This window comes from Leptopilina heterotoma, unplaced genomic scaffold (genome assembly GCF_015476425.1).
Source record: "Leptopilina heterotoma isolate Lh14 unplaced genomic scaffold, ASM1547642v1 Lhet_24, whole genome shotgun sequence".
NCBI lineage: Eukaryota > Metazoa > Arthropoda > Insecta > Hymenoptera > Figitidae > Leptopilina > Leptopilina heterotoma.
This window is the reverse complement of record NW_025110956.1, coordinates 2,366,924-2,392,596: the sequence shown is the minus strand read 5'-3', so window position 1 is coordinate 2,392,596 and position 25,673 is coordinate 2,366,924. Positions and strand designations below refer to the sequence as shown.

Here is a 25,673-nt window from a genome sequence, read left to right as displayed (position 1 = left end):
CCCCGTAAATACGGACAGATAAAATAAACTTGAAAAGAATCATAAAATTTTATTTTCAAAGAGTACAAGAAATTTAAATTACAATAAAATTAATTTAAGTGAAAATTAAAATAAAATAAAAAATTTGTATTGACAATTTTTGTATAAAATTGGCACAAATTTTTGTTCAAAAGAATGATTTTAAAATGCCACACAAAACTTGATGGATATTTCTAGCGAAATACACGAATTTCGAACAGAAATATTTAAAGGGTGTAACTTTAAAAAAATGTTCTTTTAAATATTGAAGAAATAATTAATTTTACTATATACATTATATTCTGAAAATAAGTTTGAAAAACTAGTGCGTTAACAAGGTTAAATTATAAGAGAAATAGTATAATAATTGTTTCCCCTGCTCCTAATTGTACTACACCCGGTTCACAGAAAGCGAGTGTCAATTCCACCTTAGATTGATTGTAATAACGTAAAGTGACGTAAAGTAGCGTATATACATATGATGGATTTCTTAAGTAGTAGTGGGTGCGGGTGCGCGACTGCATGCGCCGCTGAGGTTGAAGACAATCTAGTACCAAGGCTCGCCTGGTCGTGGAAAAGCGCTAGTCTCCCTCTCGGCATGAACAGAGCCGTCTGGTCTGACCAAATCGGTCTTTTTCCACTTACAAAGAATATCACAAGACACTTTTAGTCATATTCAAAATGGTAAGCATTCGTCAATTTACTGTTCAATCATCTATTAAATAGAAAACATGTTCCACGCCTATTTTATTCTATTTCAATATAAAAAAAGTTCAATGCTTGCACATGGATTCTGAATCTATACTTTACGAGTACCCACTGCAGGAGAATGGAACATTAGTGTGGCGTCGTGTCTCACCAAGACGTGCTACTACTACTTGAATGATTTTATACACGTTTAGCAGCATAACACTTGTTTCACTCTAATAATTTTAATTACAAATTTACAACCTAACACACACATATATACTTTATTTGAGAAAAATATAAATATTTGCTTTTCTTTTTCATTATTCAATTAGATAAGCTATAAAATGAAAATTCGTTTTTTAGTAATTTATTGATCTTTTTCGTTAAAATAATGTATTCGTATTATAGGAAATTTCAGTTGAAGTGAACAAAGTTTCTTTCAAAAAAGGTACATTATCAAAATAAAATGCACGATTTTCAAAATTTTTTCCAATTATCTTAAATTCCTAACAAAGTATAAAGTGTTTTAGAAGAATAATACTTTACCCGGTAACACACTGAAAAAATTTATTTGATTCAAATAACCTAATTTAGATTAATTGTCTATTATCTAATAAATATTTACTTAAATGAAAAAATTTTTTTCGAATCAACGAATTAGTATTTGCTTCAAAAATATAATTTCATTTAAATAAAAATTATACTTGATTCAAGTGAATATTTATTTGTTAATAATAGATAAGTAATCGGGTACTTGAGTCAAATAAATTTTTTTTCAGTGCATGAATAATGGAACTCTCTCAATCTGAATTAAAAAAATTTTCATTAATTTGAATTAGTGACTGACTTTTTGCTTTTGAATTAGTAAATACTAATAAATACTAATTGAATAAATAAATAAATAAAAATAAATAAATACTAATTCAAATTTAGAGAGAATAGAGAAGAATTAAAATATTTTCATATTCTCTAAAATTTAAAATTCTTTTTCTATTTAATCCCGAAAAATATCTTTTAATTTTTATTCCCCTCAATTTGGACGGAATAGGCAAAACATTAATTTCTTTCCATTCCAAATGCAACCTGTATCTCTTTAGTGAAACATAATTTATAAAATTTAATTTCAGAAACTTTTGTTAAGCAATGTACAAAAATTCTTGTTTTTGGTGGTCTTTTTCGGTTTCAGAGACCCAAAAAACATAGAAATAGACACCCTACTCGACTTTTTTTGAAAACTGAAATGCCAACCCCCTCACTCCCGTCTGGGGGTGTAAAGGAGTTAGTAGCAGGAAAATAGTCCATTTAAAAAATTTGTTATGGTCATATTCGGTATCAGCGACCCCAAAAACGTAGGAATATAATTGAAGCGTTTTGTGCAGAAACCGCATAAGTCCATTTTTTTCAAAAATCACTTTTTTATTGAAAATTTATCTTTAAATGAAGCTTTTTAATCTGGTAAAATATTACATAAGTGACTAAACTCTAAACCCTTAAAAAAAATAATTAAAATATCATTTTGTGCAGAAACAGCACAAGTCCATGATAATTTTTATATTTATTTGTGATATTCTTGACGTATTTTAATAATTTATATTAAACAGTTTATATTATAAATAAAAACACTCATGGGAAGCAAAAAGTGACAGTGGTGACTGAATTATTTTAAAATTAGAAAATATTGAAAATTGGCTAAATTTATTCTTAAAACAATTTTATTATTTATAAAATGTTACTAAAAATTATCCAAATTTAATATTTTAAATAAATGTTATTAAATATTTCATAAAACTGTGATATTTCACTGAATTTAATAAATTTTCTGTGTTTTTCATTTCATTTTGTGCAGAAACAGCATAAGTCCAAATGTTAATTAATTTTTTAATTTTTTATGTTAAGTAGATAATTAATTAATTATATTGGATTTTTTAACTTATAGGTTAGTAGAATATAATCCAAAAAGCCGAATTAAAAAAAATCTTAACATTTACGAGAAAAACAGTTTTTATTGATTCCTGAACAATTTCGAATTATGGACTTATGCTGTTTCTGCACAAAACGCTTCAATTGTCTATCCTCTGGGTCACAAATTTTTTTATTTTTTGTGTCCCTGTGTAATTTTTTATTAAATTATTATTTTAAGTACATTTATAATTTTTTTAATCACAAAGAATGCCTTCTAGAAGAAGTATAACGTTGAATATTTTCTTTTCCCAAACTTGAATAGATTTTAAATTCTTTTAAATACCATTTAATGATGAAATGAAAAAGTTTCCATTCATATATTTTGCCTCAAGTGAATTTTAATAAATAAAAATTTACAAATTTATCTATTTTATACTTTGGATTGAAAAAATGTGAATTTTTAGAATTAAATGGAATAAAATTTTATAATTTATTCTATTCTTTATTCTTTATACCGTGTAACTATTGGAAAATACTTATAATCAATCATATGATTAATTTAGTTGATATTTTATAATATTATACTGCACACAACGAGGGGGTATTTACTGGTTGAAAGCGTGTACACTCCAATACACTTATTACGCTAAAATTACACTTATTACCAAGTATTACAGGGCAATACAGAGATATTTCTAGGTATTACACCCACGTCATAACGTACTATTACGCCCTATTACGCGATATTACACGACTATTACAAGAAGAATGTACACTCCAATACGGGAGTATATACCCCCTCGGCAAACAACAAGTAGAAAAATTTTGCAATTATTATTTTTTGATATATGTTTTCATATACACTCTATTGAATGAAGTAATAAAAAAACTTAAAAATTTATAAACAAATAGTTTTACCTATATTATTTATTTTTAGAAAACTCCGATTTTGCAAATTTTTCTTTCATTTTCAATTTTTTTCACTATGAAATGGCAGAGAAATATCTCTAAATATCGGCTATAAAATAGAGACTAAATTTTTTTACAAAATTTCATCCTAAAGTATGAAATTTTTGAAAGTCATTAAAATCTCTTGAATTTTGTTACTTGGAGGTTTTTGGGGTCGCTGATTACGAATCTGTAGTCCAATTTTCAGAATTCAAAATGGCGAATCCAATATGGCGGACCAATTTTTAAAAACTTATTGGATTCGGCTAAAACAAGTTACTCATGTATTTTTGGGGTGCTCTCTAAATTTGAATTAGTAAAAATGTTTACTAATTTGAATTAGTGACTGACTTTTTGCTTTTGAATTGGTAAATTTTACTTTTCATAAGTAGAAATAACTATTTATTAGTAAAATTTACTAATTCAAAAACAAAAAGTCAGTCACTAATTCAAATTAGTAAACATTTTTACTAATTCAAATTTAGAGAGTGGCTGATTACGAATCTGAAGTTCAGATTTCAAAATTAAATGTCGAATCCAATATATCAAAGAATTTTTCAAAACTCGTCCGCCATATTAGATCCACAGTTTTGAATTTTTGACTTGAGATTCATAATCAGCGACCCGAGAAAACCCCGTGTAAAAAGTTTTAGCCAAATCCAAGGAGTTTTTAAAAAATTATCAACCATATTGGATCCGCCATTTTGGAATATTATTCCAAAAGGTAAGAATAAGTAGAATTTTTTCAACTTAAAATTTCATGGGTATAGTGGTATTTTGCATACTTTTTATAAATAGACCATTTTTTGGTTTACTAAAATTCAATATCCTTAAACAGAATAATTTTTATTTGAAATTTGGATTCAAGACAAAAATAATACCTACTCTGTTAAATAATTTAAATCGGTTAACAAGTTTTTTTGAAATTAATTTTTTTTAAAAAAGTAATAAAAATGTTCAATTGTTGATAACAACAGTACCTTAAAATTTTGTTGATATTCTTTTAAACAATTATCGGAAGAGTATTAATGAAACATTATTTCATTAGATGTGCAACGTTTCGGTGTCTTGCTTTGATATCATCATGGGTACACTTTATTAAACAATAAACATTTTTTATGTACAAGAATTTTTTTTTTCGAAAATCCTTTTACATAGTCATTTTTCATGTAAAATGCTACAGAAAAATTAACATTTAGGAAAAAATAAAAAATTTTAAAGTTTTAGGTGTCACGTTTCAGAACTTTTTACTCACGTAGCTCTTAAATTCAAGATATTATGACAACAAAAAAAACGATTTTGTACTATAGTAGGTCAAGTTATTCTGAGTCAACAATACAATGGAGCTAGTTTGTGTAAGGTACGCTGATTGACGTATTAACTTCACGATAAGCAACCTATTAATAAAATTCGATTGTTTTTAGATGCAGAATTATTCTAGAGCTTATTTTATCAAAAATAAAAATTTAAATAATCAGGAAATTTGTAGTTACTTGGCATAACATGTTTACTTTTTTTCACTTAAGAAAAAAAGTACATATCTATCAATAAATTATAAAATAAGCCGTTCTTTGGTCAGGAGCTGAGAAAGCTCGTATTTATTTCTTTATAAATGTCAAAATAAAATACAGAAATAAATAAGAAGTCAATTTGACGGTCTACAATTTATGAATTCTTAGTAATTTTGTATTACACAGACGCACAGTGCATTTGGAGCAAAATTAATTTAAATTGATAACGAGACGGATAGTTATTTTTATGCTTAAGTAAAATATATCAAATTAATTATTTTAACTTTCCTCATCCCTAGTAGAAAAATTTGGTGGCGCTAGCATGGTGCCACTCTCGCGTTCCATTGCGCTGTAGTGGCGCTGAGAGCATTTGAAACACTTTTGTAGTCTAGCGCCTTTCTCGCATTCTGCTCGCAGTGCTAGAATGAACATAACCTCACCTGCCAATACTTTATTTCACGAATTAAAAAATTATTCCTATGTCATTTCTTTTGACGAATATAATTAAAAAAATCGTGTACATATAAAAAACATTTACTAATTATCTGCCTACAATGAAGTTTTAACGTATTTGAAGAGTTAATACATGTTTCGTTTAAAGTTATGGTAAGATTTTAATTCAGAAAATGGTAACCTTTTCTTAATCCCAAGCCTAATAATAATTTTGATCATTATTTGCTGTATAAAATTGTTTTTTAAATATGGAAATTTTAAGAATAAATTATTATTAAATTTCCATAAAAAATTATTTATTTCTTTAGAGTTACAGTGTCAAAAATAGTTACACATGTTAAACATTAAAATTAAAATTTTTGAAATTAACCAATTTTTTATAATAATAATAATAATTGCAAAAATTAAGTTCCTATTTAAAATCAGTAAATATTTTCTGTCAGGTCAATTAAAAATAAAGAAAAAATAAATCCAGTTTGAGGTTATGTTTTCTAATTCGAATGGAGAGAAATTAATAATATATTTGATCCATAAAAAAATATTTATTGTTATTTTTGGTGATAAATCGTTAGATTAATTACTTAAAATATATTTAAAAATTTTCTTGGAGGTTGAATAAGACATTCATATACTAAAAATTATTTCATAAATAAGTGTATAAATTAACGAATGAACAAGAAATTTATAATGCAATATTAATTTATATTTAAATTTAATACAATTACAAATATATAAATACTTAGAATCCTTTACTATTATTGTTTTTAAATGCCACAATATTCTACAAGCAAACATTTACTTTTACTTTAAAAATAAAAACAAACACCTTTGACACTTTATGCAACAGAAATTTGAGGTTATGTTGCATTCTAGCAGTGCTCGCGCCATGTAAGGCGCTAGAAGACGTTGGCGAGATCACGAAATAAACTGCCATCCAGTGTGGAAATTGCCCGACTTCGCCTTATTTGAAAAGGGCACATGATGAGGATTTAGTGAGGCCAACCACACAAGTAATGTCTAGATAGGTGATAATAGGGCACTGACTAGAATGACTTCTTTTTCCAAATAGGAAAATCTAACTAGATCTATTTATGCCCCTATTAAATATTTCAATCAGGCTCTGACTAGTATGCCCTTTTTGTCTAAACAGGGAAATCTATCTGGTATCTATTTATCCCCCTATTAGGTATTTAAATTAATTTTCAATTTCATTGAAAAATCCTAATTTCTAAATAATAAGCAATGAAATTAATCAGAAAAATAGTTCTAAACGCATATTAAAATACTATTTAAAATATAAAAACTATTTGAGCAAAAATATTTGCTATTTTTAAATTTCAAAATATTGCACTTTTTCTCACAAGCGGTAATGAAATGTTCTGTTTAGTATATAAAGACGATGAGAAAGTAGATTCATAGCGTGCGAGTTAGTGTTAGGTATGCGTTAGTGTTAGTGTTAAGTTAGTTGATTGGTCGAAATAGTGTTGTTTACATGTGTGTTTGTTCAGTGACTTGTTCAGTATTACTGGCGCAATATTACGTCTGTCCAAAATTTTTGCTTATGTATTTAGAAAAACTAATGAGGCGCTAAAGAGGCCCTCTAGTAGAATCACTACATTCTGCTTTTCTATTCAGGCAGTGACAGGGCGATCTAGTTAGAACCTCTCTATCTTTCCACATCATCACCTAATATTTCAAGCTTGACGAAGTTAGACGGGTCCTGGCGAATTTTCCTAGTTTGCGCCTCACTAAACGAAAGGACGTCTATTCAGGGCCTTACTAAGTCCTATTTTCAATTTCTACACGGGATGCAAATTCCAGTGGTGGCGCTAGCATATATCTAGGCTTCCATTAAATTTTTCTACCTGGGATCCAGCGCGGCCGGATTCAAAGCTGCTGAGGCTCTAATTTGACGAAAAATGAAAATATATAAAAATATCCTCAGACGCCAGTTAATTTTTATGAAATTAAAAAGACACAAAAATTTGGGTAAACGTTGGGGAACCCTATTATGAAAATACAAAAATAAAATCAATCGACTTCCAGGAATATAAAATTTATTTAAAATAAACATCCCGTGTGAAAATTGCCCGACTTTACCTTATTTGAAAGAGGGCACTGATGAGTATTTAGTGAGGCCAACCACACTAGTAATGTCTAGATAGGTGATAATAGGGCACTGACTAGAATGCCTTCTTTTTCCAAATAGGAAAATCTAACGAGATCTATTTATGCCCCTATTCAATTTTTCAATCAGGCTCTGACTAGAATGCTCTTTTTGTCTAAACAGGGAAATCTATCTGGTATCTATTTATGCCCCTATTAGGTATTTAAATTAATTTTCAATTTAATTGAAAAATCCTAATTTCTAAATAATAAGCAATTAAATTAATCAGAAAAATAGTTCTAAACGCATATTAAAATACTATTTAAAATATAAAAACTATTTGAGCAAAAATATTTGCTATTTTTAAATTTCAAAATATTGCACTTTTTCTCACAAGCGCTAAAGAAATGTTCTGTTTAGTATATAAGGACGATGAAAAAGTAGATTCATAGCGTGCGAGTTAGTGTTAGTTATGCGTTAATGTTAGTGTTAAGTTAGTGATAGGTTGATTGGTCAAAACAGTGTTGTTTACATGTGTGTTTGTTCAGTAACTTGTTTAGTATTGCTGGCGCAATATTACGCCTGTCGTAAATTTTTGCCTATGTATTTAGAAAAACTAATGAGGCGCTAAAGAGGCCCTCTAGTTAAATCCCCACATTGTGCTTTTCTATTCAGGCAGTGACAAGGCAATCTAGTTAGAACCTCTCTATCTTTCCACATCATCACCTGATATTTCAAGCGTGACGAAATTAGACGGGTCCTGACTAATTTTCCTAGTTTGCGCCTCACTAAACGAAAGGACGTCTATTCAGGGCCTTACTAAATCCTATTTTCAATTTCTACACGGGATTAATCACAAACCTGATCGAATATCGACTCTTATTCGAATGCAGTCGTATTACAAAATTTTCTCAGATCTCAGAAAATCTACAAGCACATATCGGGACAGTCATAAATCAATCAATCTTTACGCTTCTAATCTTAGATAAAGAATGACGCTTCTTGCGATTTTTGGCAGGGTAGTCGTAGGTAATTAGGCGAAAATGTAATTTACATGTTCAGGAAAGTTACGCGCTAAACATTTATTTAATCGGGACATTTTAATCTTTACACAACTTTCAATAAACATTGCAATTACATATTCCGAACATTGCAAGTAAATATTTAATAAATTTTTAGGAAAGTTTCGGTGCTGTGGGGGATCTTTCATATCAAACACGTTTGATAAACCGAGGCCAAATTTTAAAATTTCACTATTGTCTCTGGTCCATTTTTCTGTGTTCTTGACAAACACACCTTCGCGGGAAGGCGGCTCTAATTTTCCAATTCTAGGTGATCTATTCATCACAAAGACTTACTTGAGATGCGAAGCGTTTAAAGTCAGAAGCATTTAGAGGCTTCCCGTGCCACATTTCAAAAGGTGTCTTTCCCTCCAATCTTTTGGATGGTGATCTGTTTCGCACAAAGTTTGCTATGCTGACAGCTTCAGCCTAAAACCTAAAAAAAATACCGGACTTTATCAAAAAGCATCTCGCGGTTTCCATGAGCGTTTTGTTCCATCGCTCTGACACTCCGGTCTGCTCCGGGTTGTAGGAAGCGACAATTTAAGTCTTACTATTCCGTTTATCAAAAGAATCTGATCTAGAACGTGATTATCATATTCTTTTCCGTTGTCGGATTAAAGTGTTTTGTGAATAAGCTTATGTCTTCTTCACTTACACTCGCGGTTTTATTTACTGAAATTTTTTCACTTCGGCAGTTCCTCGCTCGTTGTCCGATTTTCCCACACTTAAAACATTTCATTTTCGCGTCTTTTCTCACCATCGAGTTGTATGGTTATGATGGTTTTTTTAAATTTCTTAACGGTGTTAGTATAAAATAACATAATTTTGAGGATTGCTTGTCCCCTAGTACCGGACAGTTAAAAAATTGGTTTTTGTAGGTAAACTCAGCCAATAAGTGAATAGTTAAGTCACTTTTGTTTTATTTGAATATATTAGACAGGAATATTCGTTGAACCAATCACACACTTAATGTGAATGTGTTTTTGGTAGGATCCACTGTAAAATTTAAATAAAAAATAAAAATAAGGAAAAAATTTTCTTTCTAAAGTTAGTGATTTTATTTTACAATATCTTTGGCAATAACACTTCATTTTATACAGCAAGAATACAGTCTTTGATCGCTGAATCATTTCTCAATAATATCTTGCGCGTAAAATTAAAAGTTTTAGACTGTCCGGTACTACACGGAAAAAAGAATAGCACAAGAGATGTGCCAAACAGTAGGACAAGTCGTGTGCGTTAATTCAGCGCGTCTGGTGTGCCTTGTTGGAACAGCAGACATACTTAGTTTGGCGCAGGCGCTGTGCTTTACAGCTTGTACATTTTATAAGCACAGCGTCTGCACCGAAAAAGTTTGTCTGCTGTTCCAAAAAGGCACACCAGACGCGCTGAATTAACGCACACGACTTGTCCTACTGTTTGGCGCATCTCTTGTGCTATTATTTTTTCCGTGTAGGGGACAATTTCAAAATTGTAGTATTTCGATACCAAAACTAAATTGAACTTAAAAAAAAAGTTTATCAAAATATTCTATTTTTGTTAATTGATTTTGGTGTTATATATTGTAGAGTTAATTAATTCATAAATGAAGTCATATTTTTTGAAGTAGTTTTAATTTTATTTCATGAAAACCTTAGGTGTCCGGTACTAGGGGACTTCCCCCTATCTAATCACTGCAGATAAGATGAGGTGCCACCAAACAGTTAAGGTATGATGATTTTACCTTAACTGATTGGTGGCACCTTATCATATCTTCACTGATTGGATATTCCAATGATCTTACCTAAACTGTTTGGTGGCACCTTGTCATATATTCACTGAATGAATATTTCGATGATTTTACCTTAACTGGTTGTTCAGAGCACATCTTATCTTCATTGATTGGATATTCCAATCATTTTACCGTTGACTGTAGATAATCAATAAATATTTTAGGATCTTTAAATTTTTTTTATGTATAAGGGATAAAAAGAAGGGTAGTTTTTTAAAGGTTTTATAATACTTGGAAAAATATTGTTTTTATTAAAAAAGTAACCAGGAAAATAATAAATTTTATTTTTTGATACTTAAGGCTTTTATGGTGCTTTGGATTTTAAGGGATGATGCGAGGGTGGTTTTTTGACATGTAAGAGGGTTGCTCTGTTATATGTTGGATGAAAATGATGACTTGAAAGTAAGTAGCATTATCTTATACTTCAAATTATTTTAGTAATTTTCGAACTTTAGGGGACTCAGAGGTGGTAGTTTTTTATTTGGATAGAGTGCAATTATTTTTATTATTTCTGTTGACATTATTTAAAGGAAATTTAAGTGCTGAGTGATAGTCCGCTTTTTACAAAAATTATATGTAATTTTCAATTATCAGGCATTAATGACATATCTGACTTAGGGGTAGTTTTTCAACCCTTTCCCCAAGGTATGCAACTTTTTAATGATTATTTTCGGATTCAGCAAGGTAAAAGCTATTAAGAAAATATACTCTTTTTTTACTTTCCCCTTCTGGGCAGAATTTGACCCTTTTTCGGCATCGTTCTTTGATGTTAGATTCATAACGAACGACCCCGAGAATCCCGAGTAACATGTTTCATATTATTTGGTTTAAGTGCTCCTTAGAATCTTTATTTAGGTTTTCCGTCAGTCTATAGATTAAACTCGAACTCCTATAGGATCCCAAGAAGGTTCTCATGTGTGGGGTTGTTCATATAAGATCCCACCTGGCACCGAAGATTTCCTGGAACTCGACAGGACCTCGTTCATGGGAGAATGTGTGGATATAAATATTGTCTGAATATTGACTGAACATCGCAAGTCAATATTTGGAGTTTAATTTTTGCTTAAGGTTGATATATAAAATTCCTTTCATGTGGACATCCACACATTCTCCCACGAACATCGCCACTCAATGTTTCTAACCTCGCTGAACGAAGTTCTGTCGAGTTTCAGGAAATCTTTGGTGCTGTGTGGGATCATATGCTGGAAAATACATCCCTATCAGACTTACATACTTGACTCAGTTGCGCTTATGCCTTTAGGTGAGGAAAACTGGTATAAGCAAATGTACGTAAACATGTACAGTAGTTTTCAATTATGCCTTCCATACGATTTCATGTACATTTGCAATGTTCTAATATTAACTGTAAATGAGAATACACATGATCTTGTACGTAATCTTGTGCAGGAAATTGATACTGGGTAATATTCAATATTATAAATGTAATGATTATTTAATTTCTTATTACAGGTCCTAGCAGACACACCAACAATGAACAATCATCGACATCATAATAATTATGGTCGATGCATAAGAAAAAATGATAACAATCAAGAAATCTTAATAAAAAATTTTATCGAAGGTGAAACTGTTTTCTACAGTCTGGCTTTACTTAGAGGTTTTGCGCCAGTTTCCTGTTCCAGTATTTTGATTCGAGGGCGTAAAAATCTAAATACCCAATGGCCAATAATAAATGGAGAATTTCGAATTCTTGTAGAACTAACAAGAGGAATCAATGAATTAGAACTGGAAGCTGGACGTGCGAAAACAAAATTCACTTTAATTCATGAACCAAGAGATACAAGATTAAGAGTCACTCCAGTTTATGTAATTTGCTCTGGACACGATGGATATTTTCAGGTAAATTCTTAATAGATTTCCTTTATGCATTATGTGGACAGTTCTATTTCGAATTATATGTAGAGGGAATTATGTAACATTAAAATTCGTGTTTCTCATTATTTCTGCCCACACAGCAACATGAAGTTACTGAACAAGTTTTTTTTATTTCACGTTTATTGACTCGATTTGGTATTTTAATCAAAAAGACTAATTGAAGGGTGCGCTGTTCATTACCATGTAACCCGTCTGTAAGTTTTTCATCTTATTTATACTTTCAGGGACCTAAGGAAGAAGATCGTTCTCCGGAGAGTGCAGCAACAAGAATTGGTCTGGGAGCACGTCTTCTTCAAAGCCTAACAGCTGAAAAATTATATGAAGCTGGTTACGGGAGAAAAACTTTCCAGTTAGAAAGAGACCTCGATGGACCGGAATGTTTAGTAATGCAAAGTACATTAAACGTTGACCAAGCTCGCCAAATGTCTCAGAGAGAGCTATGGGAAGTCATCGGACGAGAACTAATGTCTGGCCCCTTAGCGTCGAAAGATCGGAAGTATTTAGCCTTTCTCTCGTGCACACGATATCTAGGATCTTCAAATTCTGGGACTCACAAAGATACGCTTGCTAGAACCCAAGGTCACGCTGCTCTAGGGGGAGGTGGACTTGCTCTATTTGGTTCCGCTTGTCTCCATACGTGGCCCACTTCCATGGCGCAAGTAAATAATTTTTTTTCGTCGTGCCTTCTGCAAGGTTGACGTGAACTTTATCTAACTTTTTTTTATTATCTTTTTGACTACAAAGTTTTTTTTTTAACTTTAGGTACTACCAAAGTTTCTTGATACTAAGATAATTGATGCCGAACATCTAATGGATGACAGTAACTATAGAGGCACTTATGGAGGATGCCTGGCGACAACTTTAGGATCTGTTCTTCACGAATTGGGTCATACTTTCGATCTCGGACACACTCGAGAAGGAATCATGGGCCGAGGTTTCGACCACATTGATCGGGTCTTCGTAGGATTTTCAGGAATCGAAACTAATCGTAATTCAGTAAGAAGAGATCCTCAGCATACAACTGTCGCTCTCAGTCGGCAACTTTGTGTCACAGTGACAATTCAAGATCAATCTAACTTTCCTATTAGTCCAAAAAGAGGACGTTTAAATTCGGAAAATTCGACGCGACATCTTTCCCCAGCATCTTCTGATAACAACTTCTCAACTTCTATTCCAGGAAGACTATCTGCTCCTGCAAGTCCAGAATTAAAGAGAACATTTTTGAAAACTGTCTTTAATGCTAATTTTGAACCTCTTGGATCTCAATCTGACAGAACTTTTTGGGGTACTTCCTGTGCGACTTTGTTGGCCTATCATAGATGGTTTAATAATTATAATGAGAAAATTAGCCATCGAGATCAAAATGACATTAAATATGATGCAAACAGGTCAGTTAAAAATTGTCATATTATTTTATTCTTATTCAATATTATATTGAACTTTAATTATGGTTATGCAAAATACTTAAAATGTTTACGACTGTTTTAGAAACTTAGTGCGTTCTCATCATGGAATCAGAGTAATAGAACTACGAGAATATTCTGGCGGAATGGTGGTATCATCTAGACATTTTCATGGACCTCGTCCTCCAGTGGAAACTTTGGTACCCCCTTGTTCACACAACGTGATTGCAGCTTTAATGCTTGTTGTTGAAGATTCAGCTGGAAACATTCTTAAACATTTTCTTCCAACTGCCTTCTAGAGCTATTTATAAGAAAAACATTTTTACAGTACGTAAAGCTTAAGAATAAGTTTTTAAAACTACCTCAAGCAGTTTTCTCACTGATGAAATATTCACATTACCAATGTTCACAAAACTGTTTAGTGCTAAGATAAGTTTTAATAAAATAACTAAGTTCGGAATAAATTATATTATTATTAGTTCTTATCAGTATTAAAACAAAGTGTAATTATATTTATGCTATTTAATTTGAGCTATTTTTTATAAAGATTATAATGTAGATTAAAAGCTTTCCGCTTAATTTTTATAGTGAAAATTGTTAGCCTTTGATAAAAAGAAATTTTTTAAGAGATTTTTCTCCAGCAAAAATAAAATTTTATTTTACATTTTTAGGCAAATATTAAGTTTATAAAATTCCATGTTACTATTAAAAAGCCAAAGAATCTTATCAAATAAATTCTATAAGGTACTTTTATTTATTTAGAAAATTGAAGTCAATGATATCTGTAACTAATATTTTATTTTGAAGTATCCGTCGCCGATTTTTCTGTACGCCAACTTGTTATTTTTATACAGAATTAGAGATGGTATAAAAATTTGTCCCACATTGCTTACTGTTATAGAAATACTTCCAGAATGATCAGTTATAAGTTTATATAGTGTATTGAGCATGAATAGAATTCCGACCCACGCGCTACATGAACATTAACTTACAAGTAACACTACCCAAGTGTCAAACTAGGATCAACTTTTACCATAAATCCAAGGTAATAGTCGATCCCAGTTTTACACTTATTAGTTATTCTGAACATACTCTAAAATTCACAGCTCACATTAAAAATTTAAAAGTTTCACTGTTAAATCTAGATTTCCACAAAACCAAACATGATAAATATTTCTATTTAAATGATATTGTTAATGAAGCAAAAACTGTTAAAAATAAGCTACATTTTTTATTACACCGTTAAAAACATTCACTATGTTTCAAAAGACAACAGTCATCGATATCAACAATAGAATATGCCTAATTTATCAACTTGTTAAACATTATGTTAGTATCTCATCTGTTTACTTAATTGTTATTTAGTGCTAAAGCTAATCCATCTTTACTGTTAAAAACATTGTACAACAACAGGCTTCGATTCCCTTAATCTAAAAATAAACAAATATATATCAAACAGGCTTCATGAGACTAAATCGCATATAACTTTATAACTATAGATATAATTATTCCAGTGGGCATGTAACGTCTTGAAGATGTCCCTTTTTGTCAGCGGACATTGATGGCAATGTCTCCGAGACATCATAAAGACAAATAACAGACGACTCTAAACCCTTTTCTCTAATAGAATCCCAAAAGTATATTTCACAAACACACTACGTAAGTTGCTGCTATAGCAACATAACATAAGCTAAAATCAACAAAACGCTTTTCCGAAATATGCTTTTAGATCCTATTGGAGAAAGGTCTTAAGCAGTTTTTACAATAGACCTCAAATGCATGTGGGTGGCAGCGCTGGGATTGACACTGGCACTGATACTTGCATCTACATTGGCAGCAATTGTAGAAGCTTCTTAAGACATTCAATATCTGATCCCAAAAATAAATAAAATATGCATAAACACACAGAAAAGGACTTCTAAAAGACGTCTTCTCACATTCCTCCAGATCATCTTCAATAGACGTATTTTCTTCACAATAGTTTATAATAAGTTAAAACACGGTGATATTGTATGTGACTTATAAATTTTAGTAAAATAAAATTTTCTGCTCTACGTAAAGCAAAATCTGACGCTTTCAAGAACAACAATTAAATATTGAAATTTATATCAATAAATCTCGCCGTCAGGTGACAATTAACTTTAAAGATTAATTGAGGCTCCGGATCTTAAAAGGGCACTTGCAGCATTGATTTTAAATGGTAAAAGTGCCCTTTTAAGATCCAAGATCATTGAACAAACATCAACCATGGTTGGGTGGAAAGTTCGACAGATGACAAGACGATTTACATCGTTAGATGTATTAAATTGACTTTGAATTTAATTTCATATTTTTTAAAAATCTACATAAATATTGAAGAAAATTTCTGAAAATATGGGATTGAACCCAGATGCCTTGGGTTCTTTTGAACAAGTGTGCCCACTGGAGTGATTATGTTTTAATATATAATAAAGAACATTCTGAAATAAGCTTTCAAAACATGCGCCAACACCATACTACCCCTTAAGCAATTGTGATGCTAACGCCATATCTATAGAATTGTAATCTGCAAAAAGTTTTTGTTTTGATATTTGACAAATCAAAAATCAAATTTATGTAACGAAAATCAATTAAAATTCAGTACTTCATTAATTACATTTAACAATTTCTTTATTTATACTTTTCACTGGTATATTATTATCCAAAATCATACAAATAAATCCACAACACTTACAATAGTATTCCAAATACTCATTTTTATATGCAAATTTAACGACAAAGTTCTTTAAGAAATTTCATGTTGACAGCATCAGCTAAAAATAAATTATCGTTTATTGACCCGATTTGACATTGTCATAAAAAAATTATTGTTTAAAAGTTTCATTTTTTCATAACAAAATTTCATATTTCTTGTTCGTAATCGACATTTCTATATGTACTTTAAAACAATAAGTTTTTTTGATTTGAATGACAAATTGGGTTCCGGATATTTCTTATTCTTACTGGGAAATTAAAGGTAATATAATTCTGCATATAACGTCTGTTTTTTTATTTGTCACCAATTGTTTATTAAATCTTTAAACTTTAAATTTTATCAAATTAAAATTTAACATTTTTTTACCTTAATGTTACTGTAATTTTAGTAATATTACAAAGTCATTAGGATTTCTCTTGAACGAATATGGATCCCCTGAAGACAACTATGACCCGATGCCCACAAGGAATGTATGTTGAATAGTAAGTATTTCTAAATACATTATTAGATTCAAACAAGTTGTACAGCTAGACTTCTATTACCTCGACAATTTTGAGTAGTGAAATATATGTATAAATACATTATGCCAAAATATACGCGTTTACTCCAAAGTACATAAAATATGTTTACCATTATTTTCTTTAATATTCATTTTAAATGATTCGAGACTACAAAAGAAACTTCTCGTCTACCATGTGAACGCTTTGTCACGAAAGTGTATTTTAATTTATTTTGATATCTGTATAATAGCATTAACAATACTACACTGAAACACAACGATTAATTTTGTAGGACATTTAAGAGTTAGACAAAAAGTAACTTCGCATTTAGTTCTTCTCTGTTATACAGAATATTTCTTGAATAAATAACTAGGAATTGGGAACATCAACTGTCATTATTTTACATTATCACCAGTAAGCATATTCAACAACTTTTTGTCAATACAAAAAAATATAATTGCGAAAGTCCCTCTTTAATAATTAATTTTCATATATTAAAATATAATTATCCTAAAACAAATTTTGTGATTTATAATACTTCTTTGCAGACATGATGCCGCGAAAAATTCTTAAAGCAAAAAAATCAAACAACTTAGCTAAAACACTCGAATATCAAAGGAAACAACAACTCTATAAAGACTTTTATAATTTGCAATACGATATTAAGAGTAAAGGCGAAAATAATGAAAAAGTCTACAGTAATGATGACAAAGATATAAGAAACACATCCGATGAAAAAAGTAATAATAACACAGATAGCGACAGTGACAATGCTGATGTTGATAGTGATATATGTAATACTACTGATGATGATAATGTCAATGACATATTTCGTCACGTAAACCAAAATCAAGAAACACTGATGCAAAATTTGGAAGTATTGCAACGTTTCGTTACAACTCAAATCAAGATTCCCAATGATAGCACTCCAGAATTACAGTTTACAAAGGATGAAATTTTACACGAGTTTCCTTACATGGCACCGCTTTTAAAAAATGGGATTTTTGAAACTTTATCGGCTAAAAAACCATCACGCCTATTTGTTTCGATTCATCGCCGCAAAACTACATCACGATACATTCTGAATATTGCAAAAATTTTCCAACTACATCAATTAGAGTATGTGGCTTTAGATTCGTTGTCTTTTACGAAACTTATCTCCACTCAACAACAGCAATCTCAGTACGATCATAGCGGTGTTGTTTTTATTCATATCATGCTAGTCTATGTACTGTATGCATTGTTTTGTAACAAGTTTAAAATTTTTGGCGTCATTGAGTGTGAGAACGCATTTGCAGGCCAACAATTGCGACAACAAATTAAAATTCATTATCCGATGCTGTCACAAATTATCGAAAGTTACATCTACTTTATGTAGCACCTAACGCAAGCGTTGCCTATAGGTCTCTTCATCACTCACCGGGATCATTATCTCCTCCGGGTATGGTAAGCAGGACCCTAAGTTAAAAATGTCTTTTAAAATTTGAATAAGTAAATTATAAGCTCGGTTAATCAGACCAATGATAAGAAAAGGACATCAAACGACTCTCTATACTTCCAAATATATACTTTCCCTACACATGACAAATTTCATAGAGTAAGTGAAACACTTCGTTACACTCTAAGTTCAGGACACATAAGTCGATAACAATATAAAAGGGAAATCTCTCTTTAATATTTAAACCACATGCCGTTGTATAGTTGATATAAATTTCTACTCGTTATCACAATTAATTAATGTTGTTAATTTGAACAATGATTGTTAACTAAATGTCAATCTTTCGACGTCTTAGATGTTTGGCAGTAATTTAATTGTTATAACACAAATGTTTAATAGTAATTTAATTGTTATAATTTTCCATATTCTACTCCAGCACTCACATAGTCACATTATAGTAAATAATTCATATTACAATTGCGAGAATTACTATATCTTTTTGTTACAAACCTATAATAAAAAAAATAAATATAAATATATAATAAAAAAAATAAAATAAATAAATAAATAAATATATAATATTAATATTTATTTATTTTAACCTATAATATTTTAGGAGAGTTAATAAAACCATTAAGTACTTTCTGTAAAGATTTTAGGTCAGAAAATAAAAATCAGTACTGAATTGTGCCAGACGTGTCTCGTCGTTGGCATTTCTGCTTGTCAAGTTTTGACAATTGGAAAACAATTTCTTCTTCTTCTTTTGTTTTAATGGCCTCTTGTATGTACAAATAGCCAGTACTATTTAATAGAAATTAAGCGTATTTATCCGTAATTGGTTTTGTTTCTGTCCAAGATGATTCAGCTGATTGTATCAAGCTTGTAGTCCGCAATTACTCGAATGACGGGTGTTGTAAAGCTGCAAGCTGTCTCGTGCATCGAGCGATAGTTTCCGTTGGATCCGTTGAGATTAGCATTGGTTGGTTGAAGGGGCGGATGAGCCTCCTTCTGATGTTAGCGTCAGTGATAGCAGTGGCGCGAAGTTTTGTGTTTTTTTAAAAAAAGTAAACAAAATTTCTGTAGGCACAGTTATATATCAGTACATTGATTATAGTGTTGTAGAGTAAATTGCGATGTAAATTGATTTGTGGGTCCAATTCAATCATTACTATTATTCCGGTCAACTGCCATATTGAGAGGGAGGAGGTATAAGGATCTTAAGGTATACAATTCAATTCAATTTAAGTCGAAAATCCATCCAGAAAATCCGAGACCAACTGCAAATATGACTAAATCAGAGGTTCAAGTATACATATATATATATTTTTTTCTTTTCCTCCCCTTGCTCTTCTTTTCTTTTCTCGTTTCAAGCTTTGTTATCATATGATCATATTCCCACTCGAAAAAAATTTACCAAAATTAATTGCCGTTTCAAGGTCCGGATTGAAAATTAACTAATCAATATTAAACTCATCGAAATCAAATTCTGGTAGTTTTCTTAAAAGAAATGATTCTAAGGTTGGTCTCTGAGCAGAGAGCAGAATTTAAATAGATGGGTTAGAGTTTTAAAATCATTGCCGCAGGCGCATCCCAGAGGCAAGTTCCAACCCATCCGGGCGAAGTGCTCTCCCGTACAGATGTGCGATGTACGCAATCGAGTTATAGTATTGATATTTCTCCTCGATGTCTCAAAACCCCGAAACCAAGGCCTTTTTGTTTTGACTGATATATAATTAAAATATTTATTTGATAAAGGAGTGGAGAAGGAATAGGGCCAGGAGAGATTCAGCCAGTGCTCGTAATCCTTGCCAATCAACCGAAGAAGATCACACGGAGGACCACCCTGAAGATTACCGAAGGGGAGGGATAGGGCATTCCGAGCCCAACCATCCGCAAGTTCATTGCCCCGGATGCCCGAATGAGAGGGGATCCAGACAAACGAAACTCTACTACCTCTATCCAACAAGGCGCTGATCTCGGTTATGATCCTCTTTAGAAGAGGATGAAGCAAGGGGTTGTTTAGGCGATGTTTTATTTCATTAAGAGCATTTTGCGAATCAGACACGATCAATACGTTATCCAGATTTAATCGAACAGCCTCCTTGACGGCAGAAAGAATAGCATAAAGCTCGCATGAGTCTATCAGCATGAGGCCACTTAGTCGAACACTAAAGTTTATGTTTAATTTCGGAATAACGAAGCTTGCACCCGAGAAACTCCTAACTGGATCATGTGATCCATCTGTATAAATATCAATGTAGTCTTCGTACTTAGCAAAAAGAAGTTCAGAAAAAGCCTGTGCCGAGTAGGAGTGCGACTTGATCTCCAAACCAGTTTGGAGGTCAACATCGATATCTCTGGAGAGATCATTCCAGGACATCTCAAACTGGAGGTAGGGCTTTTTGATTTTGCCGCATTTACCCATAATTTGAGATACGTCCCTAAACGTCTCCAACAAAGATGATCGAATTCTTGGAGTAGGGTTAGGATTAGGATCTTGGTTATTTAAGTTAATTCTATTTTGTAGAAAAAGCAATTTAGTGGAAAGTGGGTTCAACGTCCAGGACAGGTTGCGAATCATGTGACGCCGATTAATAAGAGTTCTTCGAAGAGATAAAGGTGGGATGTTGGACTCAGACAAGAGTATACTGATGGGTGTTGACCTCATGCAGCCAAGAATAACTCGCAGTGCCTGGCTTTGAATCCGATCTAGAGACTTCAAACCATGTTGAGCGGACTCAGCAAAGAACTGACTACCCCATTCGAGGTGGGAACGAGTTAATCCCTTGAATACTGTGAGCAATGATAAAGGGTTAGCCCCCCAAGAAATTCTAGTCATCGACTTAATCAAGTTGAGTGTTTTGGTAGCCTTTTGTGAAATTTCCCTTACATGTTTTTGCCAGGTGAGTTTTCTGTCCAGGATAATACCCAAGTAAGTCAAGTCCGTCTGTGCTGTGACCATGGTCTCCCCAATTTCTACAAAACAATTTTCAAAAGACTCATTTGCTTTAGAGAAAATAGTCAGCTGGGACTTTCCCGGGGATATAGACAGGCCCACCTCAGCGAGCCAAGGAGTGAGATCCGTGATTACCCTCTCCAAGAGGCGAAGGGAAGACTGAAGGTCCTTGGTTGTCACGTAGAGAAGCAGGTCGTCGGCAAACATCAACCACTTGACTACACCAGGAATAACATCACCGATCCTACTCAGCGCCAAATTAAATAGCAGCGGAGACAAAACTCCACCCTGTGGAACACCTATGAAGAAATCCCTAAATTCTTTACCTTCGGAATTGAAAAATAAGTGTTTGGCTGAAATAATAAAAGAGATAAAATTGATGATATTAGCAGGGGTTTCCAATTCAATTAATCTATTATAAATATATTGGGGGAGGACATTAGAGAATGCTCCTTTCAGGTCAACCGCCAGGGCGAGAGTATGCTCACGATTAGTAAAGCCCCTAATCACGTCGGTCACAAAAACCGAAACACAATCCGTCGTCGACCTTCCCCTCCTGAATCCAAATTGGTTCGTAGGAATACCATCAAAATATTCGACATGGTGTTCAAGTCTTCTCTGAATTAATTTTTCGAAAAGTTTGCAAATATTTGAAGTGAGAGAAATAGGGCGATAGCCCTTCCCATGTGGTTTGGGCAAAAAAACCACCCTAGTATCTCTCCATGATTCAGGGAAAATTGATTTAGTAAAAATGGTGTTGAAAAGTGATAACAAGAATTGTTTTGATTTGGAAGGAAGTTTTTTAATGATAAAGTATGTAATAGAATCTAGGCCAGGTGAGGTGTTTTTTTTTTAATGTTATTTAAGGTGCTATAAAATTCGTTTACAGAAAAAGGTTTGTTAATCAGAGAATCACTGTTAAAGTCTGTGAGTAATGGGAGCAAGGTTGGTAGGACCTCCTCCTGGACAAGGTCATTCTGTAGTTTTTGGAAAATTTCTGAGTCAAGGTCAGTATTAATCCCCGTTCTTAAAGGCTGGGTAGCCGTAGCAAATGCTTTAACCCTAGACCAAATGTGATTCATTCCCATTGAGGGACTAATACTGTTGCAGAATTCGACGTAGGCGACCCTCTTTTTATTTCGAAGGAACCACTTTACCTCGCTATCAATTTCATTAAACCTCGTTCGATTGAAATCATACTGAAGCCGTAAGAACTCTTTCCTAGCCTCCCTCCTCCGCACCAGGGCCTGGTCGCACTCCTCATCCCACCATAAAGGTTGGGACTTACGCCTACCCCTCAGGTTCGAAGGAAAGTATGCCCCAGAGTCCGTCAAGCACCGAATTATATTTTCAATGAACAGTTTGTAGATTTCTAGAGGTTGATCATTTTCTTGAAGATTGTACTCAAGGGTTTCAACGGAAGAGTCAATTCGGGAGCCAAATTCCGTCCAGTCTACTTTTTTAAGATTAAGTCGGTTAGTTGTAGATTTAGTGAATTTAGGGGAGAGATCCAGATCAGCAATAATCAAATAATGATCCGAGGAGTAAGTCTCCTCGACCACCTTAAAGCGAGAAAACTGACAAAGTTGTGAAGAGACAAAAATTAGGTCTATGTTACTGCTACTCCTACCGTCACCACCTACGTATGTTGGCATGGAGTCATTCAGCGGAACCAAATTGTAATCATCGATCAACTGATTAAGGTCATTGCCCCTCATATTACAATAAGTGGAGCTTCAAGCCCAGGAATGAGCATTAAAGTCTCCCAGGAGGATGATCGGGTGTTGCAAAGAACAATTCTCAATAAGATCGGTCCATTGTTTCATAGGGACTTTAATGTTAGGAGGAGCATATATTCCCAGGATTTGAACTTTAAATTGAGTTGTGATAATATTTACTCCCACACAGTCAAGATGTCTCTGTGTTAAGTTTGAAATTGTGATAGAGGAAACAACTAAGTCCCTTTTAACCAGGATCATCACCCCACCCCCTGGATGATCGCTCTTTCGATCATGTCGGAAAGTGAGATAGCCCTTAATTTGCCATACTGGAACTTTATTCGTGAGCCAGGTTTCTGTGACTATTAGTATGTCTAAGTGTTGTGGATATGGAGTAGTGACTCGATTTCTGATTTTTTATTTAGGACGCTGTGTGCATTCCAGTTGCTATAACGCAGACCTCTAAAATTAGCAACAGGAGACATCTAATAATTGATAATGAACAAGAATAAAAGTTTAACTTATATAGTTTGTAAGAAAAGAGTTCTGTTCAGTATTAGGTAACGACTAAAAATGGGAAGAACCAAGTTGTACAGACAAACAAGAAATTAGAAAGTTAAATGTAACCTGAATTTAATATTAAATTTAATAACGATTAGAATTAAATTCGTCTTTAAACAGAGATAACACAAAAGCCAACCCTTGGCAAACAGTAAAACACAACAAAAAAGAAGAACATTTTTTTTCTTTTCTTTATCTCTACCCCCACCTTTCCCTTTTTGCTTTATTTATTTAAAATAAGTAATTTAAATATGGACTTATTTTATAGTAACTTAAGCTAATTAAACTTTTAAGAACAATAACACAACTCAAAAACCCCTTGACTATGAAATTCCTTAAAAATAACAATTTTAGAATTTTACGTGAGTATAATACAACTCAGCTTTAACAAATTTTATATTTTAACGTGAGTATAATACCACTCAACTCTAAGACTATTGTGCCAGTCGGAAAATAGAATCATGTATTCATTGATTCGTTAAAAACAGGCAAAGTTAGTGTAAATTTGTTAATAGAGACAATATAAACAAAAGAAAAACAGAAGGACAACAAAAAACGAGAAAAGAAAACAGGAAGAACAAACAAAAAAGGAAAAAAACTAAAGAAACAAAGTTGACTAAGGAGAGATAGTAAACAAGAAACTAGGAGAATCATTCCTCATTAATTATGAGCGAGAAAAGAGATTACAAATAATCCAGGAAAAAATAGAACTAATTTATGAATTAGAAATATATTGATGGGAAAATAAAAATGAGAACATGCAAATAATTACAAAATCATGCAAATTAGAATATGTTAACAAAAATAGATATTTATATCAATAGAGATTTTTTTTTTTGAAAATAGTTGGGACAATTCCCACGAGATCAATCAAGACCAATCATCATCACTCTCCAGTCCTCAGTGATTGAGGAATTCATTTAGTTCATCCTCGAGAGACATCAATTAAGAGACGGGAGAGGCCAGATTTTCCTGCATAGTACCTATCAAGTCCGTATTCGATTTATTCAGAGCAATCAGTGTGTCTACTGCAGTGAGTTGCTCCGAAGTATAAGGTGGTAAAGTCACTTTAAGGGAAGAAAGGTTTAGTGTTTTTTGTTGTGAGGTAGATGTAGATGGAATGTTTTCCCGTTGAAATTTATCTTTATCAGTAACAACATGGGTGAACTCTGGTACAGCAAGACCGTCAGTGGGGGAAGGAGGTACTACGAGACAATCGTTCCTTGAATGTATAACTCCTTCAAGGTCAGAGTTCTCCGCGAAGAACATGTCCTTCGCCTCAGAACGACTACAATTTGTTGAATATCTGTACTTCAAAATTCCGAATTCCATCTTGAAAATGGGGCATAAATTCGATGAGGCAGCGTGTTCTCTTTTACAGTTCTTGCAACAGGGTGGTAAGTCTTTATAGGGACATAGATCTGTCAGGTGTCTACCTGAGCAGTGCTCGCAGGAGGGGTAAGTAGATCGACACTGGTTTCTGGTGTGACAGAACCTCTGGCACCTGTAACACCTACGGGGTCTTTGTATCACTGGGGTGATTTGAATTGAAAATCCTCCAATTGTGATAAATCTTGGAACAGTGAGGCTGTTAAAGGAAAACTCAACTCTGTCGGTAATAATTCTTCAATTCTTCAGGAGTACAGACTCTAACGATGTCTCTGACTGAACGTTCGGGAGGAAAGTGTCGGGAATAAACATTCTATAACCCTTATCCCTTAGGGCAACCGAGGCAACGAGGTCATTAGCACTCTAGTAACGCTCACACTCAACCCTGATCTGGTTAATACCAGTTCTTGAGACTTGTTTGCCCCCAGAAACGTATGGAGAGAGGAGATCAATAACCTTGATTGGATCAAGTTTCCCGAGATTAAGTCCCGGGACCGCACTTTCGATGAAAACAGCAAAAGGAGGAGAACTGATAGATGTATAGAGAGACATGGTACTAGTACCATGCCAGTTCAAATCTGATACATCGAAAACAATAAATTCATTCGAATTCG

General features: G+C 32.6%; 2 protein-coding genes across 3 annotated transcripts; both read left to right on the top strand.

The window, feature by feature from the left end:
* Nucleotides 1–546: 546 nt before the first annotated feature.
* On the top strand, nt 547–15,709 carry LOC122502947 (putative zinc metalloproteinase YIL108W). Its single transcript, XM_043613306.1, has 5 exons — nt 547–702; nt 11,935–12,324; nt 12,585–13,019; nt 13,123–13,748; nt 13,849–15,709. Exons 1-5 carry the CDS (start codon nt 700–702, stop codon nt 14,060–14,062), a joined length of 1,668 nt encoding a protein of 555 aa, XP_043469241.1. The 5' UTR covers nt 547–699; the 3' UTR covers nt 14,063–15,709.
* A 266-nt stretch (nt 15,710–15,975) lies between these two features.
* LOC122502948 lies at nt 15,976–18,876 on the top strand. Of its 2 annotated transcripts, XM_043613308.1 has the most exons (3): nt 15,976–16,758; nt 16,886–17,411; nt 17,546–18,876. In XM_043613308.1, the coding sequence occupies exon 3, from the start codon at nt 17,548–17,550 to the stop codon at nt 18,373–18,375; it is 828 nt and encodes a 275-aa protein (XP_043469243.1). In that variant the 5' UTR covers nt 15,976–16,758; nt 16,886–17,411; nt 17,546–17,547; the 3' UTR covers nt 18,376–18,876. The 2 variants fall into 2 exon arrangements, with proteins under 2 accessions (XP_043469243.1, XP_043469242.1); XM_043613307.1 differs by having other exon boundaries at nt 15,976–17,411.
* Nucleotides 18,877–25,673: the final 6,797 nt, after the last annotated feature.